The sequence below is a fragment of the Oreochromis niloticus genome, linkage group LG11 (genome assembly GCF_001858045.2).
Source record: "Oreochromis niloticus isolate F11D_XX linkage group LG11, O_niloticus_UMD_NMBU, whole genome shotgun sequence".
NCBI lineage: Eukaryota > Metazoa > Chordata > Actinopteri > Cichliformes > Cichlidae > Oreochromis > Oreochromis niloticus.
The window spans coordinates 7937159-7948144 of record NC_031976.2 but is presented as its reverse complement, the minus strand read 5'-3'; the positions used below and the strand labels follow the sequence as shown (position 1 = coordinate 7948144).

The 10986-nt window shown below is 38.6% G+C and overlaps 1 protein-coding gene across 2 annotated transcripts; it reads left to right on the top strand.

The window, feature by feature from the left end:
• Positions 1–1074: 1074 nt before the first annotated feature.
• Positions 1075–9096, top strand: LOC100699683 (syndecan-2). 2 transcript variants are annotated; one of them, XM_003452119.5, is made up of 5 exons: positions 1075–1397; positions 5714–5843; positions 6423–6589; positions 6858–7119; positions 7291–9096. In XM_003452119.5, exons 1-5 carry the CDS (start codon positions 1338–1340, stop codon positions 7452–7454), a joined length of 783 nt encoding a protein of 260 aa, XP_003452167.1. In that variant the 5' UTR covers positions 1075–1337; the 3' UTR covers positions 7455–9096. The 2 variants fall into 2 exon arrangements, with proteins under 2 accessions (XP_003452167.1, XP_005456796.1); XM_005456739.4 differs by having other exon boundaries at positions 1077–1397; positions 6405–6589.
• Positions 9097–10986: the final 1890 nt, after the last annotated feature.

The window sequence follows — 10986 nt, the reverse complement described above, 5'->3', positions numbered from 1 at the left end:
CTGTTGCATTCTGTTTAACAGTGGTCTCACCTTCCAGAGAGCTTCATTCTTTCCCCTTTAACGGAGACATTAAGATCATCTGTTATTTTGAAGGACTCCCGAATATTTGAAAAATGTGCCTTGATTTACTGAACTGACTGTAACGAGGAACCAGTAAGTTCAGATCCTAGGATATCTGAGTCATGCCGTGAAACGGATGTTTTCAGATGAGCACGTCCCTCTGGTTTGTGTGCCCTGACATGTTTTTAGAAACCTGGTTGCCTATTTACACTTTGACACAATCAGAGGGCCTCCTGTCCCGGTGGTTGTTAGCAATATCGTCCTGTTTTCATTTTTCATTCTAATGGAGGTACAGGTTAATGCACCTTTAGCTTATACATCATTAATTATATAAATCAGCAGAGAAAAGAAGGAATCAAACTTTTTTTTTCTGTTTGTGTGTGCTTTGTTTAAACATTAAGCAATACTTCTGATAACAAACCTGCTGTTATGTCCCCCTTTGAGCTTTTACCTTCCTGTCTGGCCTCCCTCCACTTCATTTCCTGACAGCTCTAATCAGACCACAATTTTGATTAAAATCCTTTGGGCCTCACCCTGCCCTCTGTCTCCTGAAATAGGCTGAAAATGTGAGGCATTAAAGTTTTGTTTTGGAAGGGGTAAAAGTTAAAAACCTCATTTTTTTTTAAGCAATAGAATCATAATAGCTACAAAAAAAACAACAAAAACAAAAGCTTATCACCATATTTTATAGCCACAAGGGAGGGGAGTCCATTTTGAAAAGAAATGTTGTTTGCCCAGCCCCCAGCCCCCGCAAATATGGCATCAATAGAACAGTAGGATTCATGTAAATTACATAGAGATAAATGGCCTTTGCCTCAGACTCAAGTCCTCCAAAAAAGGGCAAAATGAATTGCTGGGTTTTAGAAGCGTATATCAACACTAAAAATGTAAATAAGAAAAAGGCGCTCGTTCAGCCTATTATTAACCTCGGTGTAAGGCAGTTGAGCTAATGTCGTCACCTTGTCAACGGTTCCGGCTCGCGTGTGCGTCTCTACTACCGTCGTCAAGGACCGGCGTGCTGACGTCACCGCAGAGAGCCACGCTTCACGACCAGGCTAAACAACTTTTTCAGCCGAAGTCCTTCTCACTACGAGTCCAGGAGACACTCGGGAACTTTACTGAGATTTAACGAAGTGACTCGACAGCGGCAGCGAAAGCGCTACAACAAATTATCCGTAGTATTGAACACCGAAGAGCGAGTTGAACGATTGAACTATACCTACATATATTTTCTCGTTTTCAACTAGCGTGTTTTTTAAATTGTTTTGGAAGTTAAAATGGGGAATCTGTGGTGGTTGTTCCTCGTCGGGCTGGCAACTGGGTCAATCAGTGGAAAAGTAAGTGGTTTTTCTTAAATGTTTTTTAATTAAAAAATGTTCCAGTTGACGTATTAGTGGAAAAATACATATTAATTATCTTTAATATGTAAAATAACCGAGAAGGCTAAAACGTTAAGATATTTTTGAAAACGACAGCCCTCGGTAACGTTTGTTATGTTCATGTTGACTGTTTGAGTTCTACCCCATAGAGTTCACACATAAAATAAATATATTACTCTTAATGTTATATCCTCAGTTTTTTTCTCTGTGTTTATTATTATTATTATGTATTTACGTTAAATGTACCTTTACAGTGAACAGCACGAATTTGTCTTTTTAAAACATAAATATATGTTACCTACGGCTCTATAGGCTGGGTGATTTTTGACCTCAGCAGCCTTTTCAAACCGAGGCCAAGCGTCCAGTTGGTGTCAAGTTCACACAGGGCCAAAGTCTGTTCACCGTTTAGCTCACAGCTTTGACATTTAAACCAGGCCTGGCCTGAATTTCTCACCCACACGTTTTTATAATGTTATACTTTGCAAATTCAAATTCTAAACCAGGAAATGATTAATATTTAACCAAGGTTGTTTAATAAAAAAAAACCCAGAGTATTTCAAAATCCTCCTCCTTTACCCCTTCCATTGTTTCTCTATGTGCGGCTGCTTTATAGCTGGAAAACACCTGGGGATGACAGGCTGAAGCAGAGCTTTGCTCATCGTCACAAAGTATGACAAATATCCAGGCTGGTGATTTATTGACTGTAAGAAATCTCTAATGAGAGCCAGGGAGCCTCACCACCTCTGCAGAAATGCAGTTTGTTTAAGATTTATGGACTGTATATTGTGAAAGGAGAGGGAACTGAAACACGATACTGCTTCTGGTGTATATTTGTAGCAGAGGAAAGAGGCATACAATCCCTTAGTAGGACTCAGGGAGTTGTGGATATGGTGAAAATGAATACAGCTTGGCATTCCTGTCCTGCTTTAAGGCCCCACAGGTTGTAATCTCTGAATATAATAGCTTATAAACAGGTGTGGCCACTCAAAAAACAAACAAACCTTTTTTCTGCTTAACTTTAATTTGTGTCATCTCATACTTTGATCCACAGATGCTTTGATTCGTCTTCATGTCATACCACTAATACACAGACTCCAGTCTTAAATTGCTGGGTGTGATGGGCTACATCATACATCCAAACTATCTGTGTCCCCAAGTGTGGCTGTAGAATTACTGGTTAGTCAGTCAGTGATGTTGCTCCAATCCAAAGGATGAATGTTGAAACAGGCTTTCTTCCTTTGACAGTTTGTGATCTGGTAGCTGTGTCATTTTTCTGGATGGATGATTAACAGCGAGTTCCACTGGGCTAGTCCAGGCAAGCACGCAACTGCGTGGGATATGAGCAGTTTTTCATCCAACTGCTAAGAGCAAGAGGAAAAGTGTAACACCTCCTCACGGTGCTATTAATGACGATTTTCGTAGCGCTTCAAAAGCACTCCACTGAAACGCCTACATGTGAGGAAGAAAAAAACTGTTTAGAAACAAAAGAACATGAATATAAACTATGTAGTTTGACACTTGCTGCTGTGGAGAACTAAAAAGCCTGGTGGGCCGGAAGATATGTGTTCACAGTTAATCAGCATTAGTCACAACATTGTTCTGTGTGTCAAGGGCAGTCTGTACACATGCGATTAGCTGCAAGAGGTTTTTCTTTTGATGAGTTGCTGTAGCAGTTTGTTTGACTTTCAGTGTTAGCATGCCCTCGGAGAGTTTTTATTTTATTTTATTTTTTTTCAATATATATTTTTGGTTTTTAATCACATATCGCTGATTATCTTGACTGTTCTTTGACCACCACACAACTAGTGGACAAAGCTATATTAGCTCTTTGCGTACATGAAGTGGACTGGGACCTGTAGTCTGGGGTCAGCAGTTTCAAATTACTGTAATCTGAATTAAGGACATAACAATCACATGTAAGACAGAAGTAGATATTGTGTCACATTTTGCCTGTTGGCATCACTAAAGACTGCAGTACCAAACTCTGTCAGATCACTAAAGTTGTAACAGGAATATTCATTTTCTCTTGGCATCTGATAATTTTGTCTACAGCTGCTTAATGTCTGTGGATAATTCATTTTATGCCTTAGTCAAACATACACCACCTTCAACACAGCACTCTGCTGCTGCTGCTGCTGCTATCCAAGTGATGACAGATCTGTTGTGTGCTTTTCGTTGTTATCTAAACTCACTCTCGATCTGAACATTCTCTCATTACTTTGCAGCTCACTGGGGATATATAGAAAAATAAGAGTTTGATGATTGTCAGCTTTAATGTTGCCCTCCACCAACACTCAGTCTTCTCTCGTATGTCTGTGTAGTGATACAGCTGTTTCCGGTAAACTGTCTTCATTGTGACAAAGCACCAGGATATCAGACTGTTATATACAGAGTGTGTGTGTAAATCCTGCGTGCATACGTATGCTTTCCAGATGTGTATAAATTCTAAATCACATCTTCCAGTAAACTCCAGTGTAAAACTTGTATCTGTCAAGGAGAACTGATTCAGAGTCAGCAGAAAACAAACTGCCAGTAGGTTGGAGGTCAAAGTTTTAATGGCATTTAGTGAAATCAATTCTAAATTAAAAATATTTGATTCATCAGTTAAAAGAGATAATATGTTATATGTGTTGACTCAGCTAATCGTGCGGTTAACATCTGGATTTGGTCTGGTGAAATAAATGCCAGTGAAACACAATAAAATACTTTGATCTAATATTTTTTTGTATGACTATCAGCTCAATTTTATTTATGTAGCTAATTTTAATACAACCGACGTTGACCCAGAGTGCTTTACAGGCACACTCATCTGCAATCCAGGTCTCCAAGAAGCCAGTTACAATACACAGAACTCACATAAACAGCATAGTAAACATAATGATTAAAAAGAAGTCAGAAAATAAGAATAAAAGCAGAACTAAACTCTAACAATCATTAAAACAGCTATATAAAGGAACTTCTCCAATCCGTGATGGACCTCAGACTTGACTGTTAGCAGTTAAAAAAGATACGTCTTTAGAGGTCTTTTAAAATAGTTGGACAGATTTTGCATAGATCTACCATAAGTTTGCTGATGTCTGATTATAGCCTTATAACCTGATAATTCTCAAGCTATGCATAGAGTATATTTCCCATTGTGTATGTGACACAGACAGTCACAGCTTTTGCTTTTCTAATCTCTGGCTGAAGTCAGTGAGAATGCCAGCACCTCTTCTGCTATTTCAGTCACCCTTGGGTTTACATCTTGGTGACATGTTGCAGAATGACCTTAAATGTTAGGTGTACAGTTGCAGATCAGATAGACAGATTTTATGTCTGTATCCCTTCTGTGGGCTGTTTGCATTATTGCATACTGATAAAAAGGTTTGTTAGCAAAAGAAAAATGGTGTTAACTTGAAAAGAACTGTTGCTTTGACAACATATTTTGTGAATTTTTATTGGAGTAAAACCTTTTTCTGGAGCAGTTATCTTATGAGAAGTACACTAAACCGTGCTTCCTTTCCTTTCTCCCTATTTTCACCCTCTCTCAGCACCTGTGTTAGTGGAAGCATAGTATACATACCAGACATATTTCAGGTCTCAATGGGCCATATTCATCCATGTCTCTGTGTGTGAGTGTCTCTCCCTCTCTTAACACCAGCATATGTTTGAGCTTCTTTTTGTTTGGCTTTTTATGGATTTCAGCCCAGTTAGTGTCTTTCTTTGATTCATGTGATCTCCGGTTGTGTTTGAGCCACTCGTCTCATTACCTTCTGTCTGCCTAGGCCTTAGATGAAAGGGAAAAGAAGGTCTTTGGTTTTCATCACACTCCTCTGTGTAGCATTCGGGTTGGCGGAAGGATTTCACGAGGTGCAATCTAATATGTGAAGCAGCCCTTTCCATGTGTGCGTCTTCTTGCCTGCTCTCTGTGTTGTCTTTGAAGCTGCTTTATCTCGTCCCTCCTCCTTTCAAACACACTTAGTTCTCTGCTGTGTGGTTCTGCAAAGTATCACAAATTACTGCCACAGCACGTGAAATGATCAAGAAAACAGCCTTTATCTACTGCACATACTATAGTATGGATGTAATACTCTCAGACAGCAGCATGCACTGCTGCATATTTGGCCAGCATACATCATTGGTTGTGAGAGGTATTGTCTTACTCCAGAACTGTAGCGATATCCACATGTTGTCAATTAGTGAAAGGAATTCTGCCTGTGTGAATCTATGTGTGCGTTTCTCTCCTACTTAAATAAAATTGCATGTTTTTATCCCACCCCCCCTCTTTTTGGCAGCTCTTTGTCTTCTCCCAGTCATTTAGCCCAAATGATGACTTATACATAGAGGGCCGAACATCTGGTGACCTACCTATAGACGATGAAGATGATGATGATGGTGGGTCAGGCTCTGGATCTGGGGACTATGGTAAGGATATGTATGCATATATGTGTGTATATGTATAATATATCTATATGTATATTTTCCCTGTATTGCTTATTAAATAGAAACTTCATCACGGATTATTAGACATTATTTAACTCCACTCGATCATGCATGCAGGCTTGTGAGTAATACAGAAGTAAGCCACAAGTGCTTGTATGTTCAGACACAGAAGCACTTACAATGTACCAGATGTTTGTCCTGAGGTGATACAGTGGAACCAGGTGACATTTTATTGGAAACTCACAGACTTTGAATGACTCACCTGCGTAAACTGTAGTGAGTGATGTCGTGGCACATTCAGCGTGATCTAAAACTGCATTACGTTCAGGTGAATTTCAGTAAGTTATAAAACTTGCAGTAGGAACTGTTTCCACATTTGTGGCAGACTCTGCTGTAGAACCAAGTAACCTCAGATGTCAACTCGTTATCCAAGAAAAACTGTCCTATTCCTTCAGTTAATCCAATAGATTAAAAAAACCAAAACTATTCTATAATAATGAAAAGAGGCCTCCTCTGAAGTGTTTTGTTTTGATGATTTCTCAGTTTCCCGTTACCATTCAGATGCAGGGGATATGGTCCTGACGTTGCCTAGCCCCTCCAGCAAAACAGAGCAGCCTCAACCACAGCCTACAGTACACTCTCCGCACAACCCACCAACCACAGTGGCGCGCAGCCACAATCCAGCAACTACAGCGAAGGACACTGACATTTTCCCTGATGGAGACAAGGTAAAGTATGACTGTTCCTTTTGATTCATGAAGTATGACTTATGTCCATCTTCAGGATGATGCATCGCACACACAAGGATATTTATTCTTTTCATTTCAATTGGTGATAGTGAGAGTAAATGTTAAGGTTGATTAATTTTGGAGCAGAGAAACTAACTGTGATTTATTTACTACCGCTTTAAGGTGTGAATAGTGGTAAATGGAAAGTATTTAAAGCCACATAATGTCTCAGCTTTTTAAAAAAAAAATGGTGCTAATATCCTTATAGGGGCTTGGTGTTGGCCCAACAGCTGACTGGTTTGCAAAGGATACCAGCACCACCAATGTGCCTCCCAGTGGCAGTACTAGAGCTGATGGTGTAATCAATTCTGGCAAGGAGAGACGCCTGGATGTGTTAAATACCCAATATGAAGGGCCTATCAAAAAGTCTGATGAAACTCTTACCAAAGCTGATCGAGAAGGATTATTTGGTGAAAACTCTATGGAGGTATCCTCTGAGAACCTGCTGGAGAGAAAAGAGGTGCTAGCAGGTAAGGACTAGGTTTCTACTGTCTTACCAGTTCATTACAAAATTACAGTAGTGAGTTTTCAAGAAAATTTAGACTTCTGTTGAAGAATCTCAAATGTTAACAAGTATAGATAACTGTGATAAAAATGTTATTTTTTAAAAATAATTTTGTATTTCTTTTTTCCGTCTCCAGCTGTGATAGTGTGCGGAGTCATTGGATTCCTCTGTGCTGTTTCCCTCCTATCTCTGCTTGCCTACCGCATGAAGAAGAAGGATGAAGGTAGCTACGACCTGGGAGATAACAAACTTTCTGCAACTGCATATCACAAAGCACCCACCAAGGAGTTCTACGCCTGAACTGACTAATAAGAACAAAGCAGGGTGGATTTTGGCTCCTGCCCATTAGGACTCAAATGGATCTATAACCAGCTGAAGATGATTCTTCTTGATGAAGTTTGAAGTAGACACCTCTGCTCCTCTCCAGTGCTGCTTCTTTGTTCTTTGTCTTTTTTTTTTTTCTTCACCATTCCCAACTTCATCCGCTGCCACTTTATCTTTCTACTTAATGTTCAGTGTTTGTGACGAAGGGGTCATAAAAAAAATAAAGTCAGACTGTTAAAATGCTTTCTTGTCATCCCATGCTAAGGAAGGAGTAAATACCCATCCAAAGTTTTAAGAATGAAATCCTGAAGTGGATCATTGTAGTGTTGGCGAGTCGTCAGTGTGAAACGATCTGTGACGCTGTGCCTTTAGACCTAAGATTAACTACGATGGACCAGAGCTGATTCTGTGTGACCCAGAAATTGATTGTTCCTTTTGATGGATGTACAGCTGAACCAGCCCAGTTCAGCCTGGTACTATATTCTGTATAAGAATAGTATTAAGATGGACCTTAAAAGGTTGACACTTTTTTTTTTTTCTTTCCTCTGAGGTCAGATTGTGTTTTTGTTTTGTTTTTTCTGTGTTAAAAGCTGTCTGCGTTGCTTTTTACTTCCTATATGCTTTCTTTGATTTGTTTTGGTTTTTGTGCGGAGGGGTGGGAGGGGGGAGGGGTGTTACGTGAATGAACATTTTTATATGCTGCCCAGTATTGCATTGAGAGATTTTGTTACTTTGCAGGTACAAACATTTGTTGTTTTCACACAGGCACTTGCAGAACTGACCAAATATAGATGTGCTTTGTTGTTTGTAAAAAAATATTTGAAAAAAAAAAACCTACTACAATGTGTTTTTTTTTTTCATGTTTAGAGATTATATTTCTGTAAGCCATTTTTTAAGCAATTTCTCTTTGACTTCATACAGTGGCAGCCTTAGTAAAACTCCCTCAGGCATCTTTAGAACACATGTAATATTTTCAGGACTTTTGGGGGGGTTTTGGTGACTGAATGCTGCAAGCATGTGGACAGGTGGAGTCAAAGCTAATGACTATAATTCAGAAACCATAGAAGCGATCAAGGTTTTCTGACAACAGCCAAAGCGCATTCCTTTCTCGCTGTCCTCTGTATAAAGCTATAATAGCTGGTTTAAGGTTTAAAGGCCAGTGAGAGCATTTACTGCTCTTTTACACTTTAGAGTTTATCAACTTAGCAGGGTTAGAGAGTTGTTAATTGTGTCTGTTTAATTCTAATCTGTTTCTTTTAAGTGTAAACGTGCTTGGTTTGAAACATGTATTTCCTGATTTTCAGACTTTACCTCAAGCAACAAGAGCAGCATAGCATGTTTTATGGCTCCAATGAAGATGCACAAAGCAGATAACGACAACAGGGTTCTATTCCCTTTCGACAGCACATAAGTGTGTAGACCCTTTTCATAAACCTATTAGGAATTTGCCTTTTTATGGCTTTTTAACCAGCTACCTACTGCCTGTAATGTTTCAAAGAACACTGCTTACTGTTTGTCATAATAAAAATGAATATTTTAAAGCAAGTAGTACATTTGAATGCATTTCCAAGCTACCTATTCACTGTGTAAGGAATAAACAGGAAGATGTAGTCATTAACCCACTGTGGTGACTCTTTGTCGATGACATTTGTTGAGTCTTCAGTGCCTCATGTTACATTATATCCTTTGGTTTGCAGTGCAGTTGCAGTATTAGGGTCACACTTTGAACTGTGAGCTGTACAGAACTGCAAGTTTGGAGTTAAAATCTACTATGCCAGTGTGGTTGAAGAACAACTTCAGTCTGAAACAAAAACAAACCCAGAGGGTTAATACCACAGGTTAGCACTTGTTGGCAAAGACAAAATAACTTTTCTCTTCTATCATCTATGTGCAGTATATATAAAAGATATGATTTGTATGTAATAATTTATACTTTATTAGACTACAATGTAGGTAAATATGTCAGTCATTATTGGGATTGTACAGTATTTAGTCGTGGTTGAAGCCTCTTTGTGCCTTCAGCTTGAGTTTTATATGCCTATTTGTATCTTGGTGCATTTGATGAGCTTTAGTTTATTGTCAGTTTCTTTAAAAGATTTTCTAGCTTTTTTTTAAAGTCCTTTTTCTATATGAATGCATCTAAAAATTATAAAAGTACAGAAAGTTTATTGGAGACATGTTGCAGTTTTATTTTTTATCGAAGCTGACTGAAATCCTGGTTCTTAGAAATAAACTACACAGGTATGAGGACCAGCCAATTATCAACTTACCAAGATGACCAATAGAGAACTTTGTTGCTCAAATGGTGTATCTCACGAGGTTCACTACTGAATAAAAGTTGTGGCTTTAATGCAGTGGCTGTTTTTTCTCTCTCTCTCAACAATACTGCTTTTCCCCCCTGTTATATACACACATCAACACGACAGGTTTAATATTATGTGTGCTCTTAATTTCTGCCTGTTTATTCACCTTTTCTTCTAATTTGTTCAAGGTCACGATCTTTGTGTTTATTTGTTAATTAAGCACCTTCTGTGCATCATTTTGAAGCCCACGTGTTATCACAGATTTGCATTTTGTTTTTATTGTGTGAGACAAAACCAAAAAGTCAACATTCAGCTGCAGGTAAAAGCTATTATTTGTAGCTTTTGTTCAGCTGATCTGAAATGTAGAGCAAAGCAGAAACAAAAGGAGAACATCTGGATGCACCAAAGGTTTGTTTTTTTTTAATGTATACAGAAGATGGCTCTAGTAGAAAAGATGCATGAATAGAAAGTAGAGCCATGCACATAAGTTAATAGCATAAAAGTGGTAGTAAAGTGTAATAAAATAAATTAATATGAATCTGACATGGGTGGGACACTTGAAGTGAATATCTATGACTGGTGAGGAATGCAGAAGTTCAGTGGGAGGGGAAGATGAGAAATAAAAACCACGGGCTGAGATGTGCTGTGTTTCCCACAGTGTGCACACAATACATTGTTAGCACTGGGCATCATTTTATCCATAACAATGTTTGCAAAAAGGAGGGATGACTAGGAGAAGACTCATAAAAAGTGCATGATCTAGCATTTGGTTTTAAATAGTTTCTAAACAGGCAGTTCCTTTTTCTTGACATAATACCAAAAGTGAGATTGATACACTTCTTCTATACAGCTGTGTTGTTTCATTCAGTAGTGGTATTTCTCTGTGTGTAAACTTTCAATTTCTTGTGTGCATTCAAATTGTTGAACAGCGGGTCAGATGTGAACCCAAAACAGCCTGTAACACGTTAAAGAAAGGTAGACAAAGCTTTCTCAAAAGCTTCGCAGACAAAGTAGAGCACCTTTTTTGAAATGTCAGTTTTGGAATAATGTGCAATTGCAGGTTTGGGTACTTAAACACTGATTTATGCTGGAAAATAATATTTATTGTTGTGTGCATTTTAGTTACTCATGGAAGGTATCATTTATGCACAGCTAAACAACAGGTCAGATGTGAACCGAAACACTGATTATAAGTTGTCTATGTG

Bases quoted from the DNA above. Each gene is read 5' to 3' on its own strand.
- LOC100699683 (XM_005456739.4), top strand. From the start codon at position 1,338: ATGGGGAATCTGTGGTGGTTGTTCCTCGTCGGGCTGGCAACTGGGTCA. The intron at 1,398-5,713 runs GTAAGTGGTTTT...TCTTTTTGGCAG, and splicing joins CTGGGTCAATCAGTGGAAAA to CTCTTTGTCTTCTCCCAGTC. The intron at 7,120-7,290 runs GTAAGGACTAGG...TTCCGTCTCCAG, and splicing joins GAGAAAAGAGGTGCTAGCAG to CTGTGATAGTGTGCGGAGTC.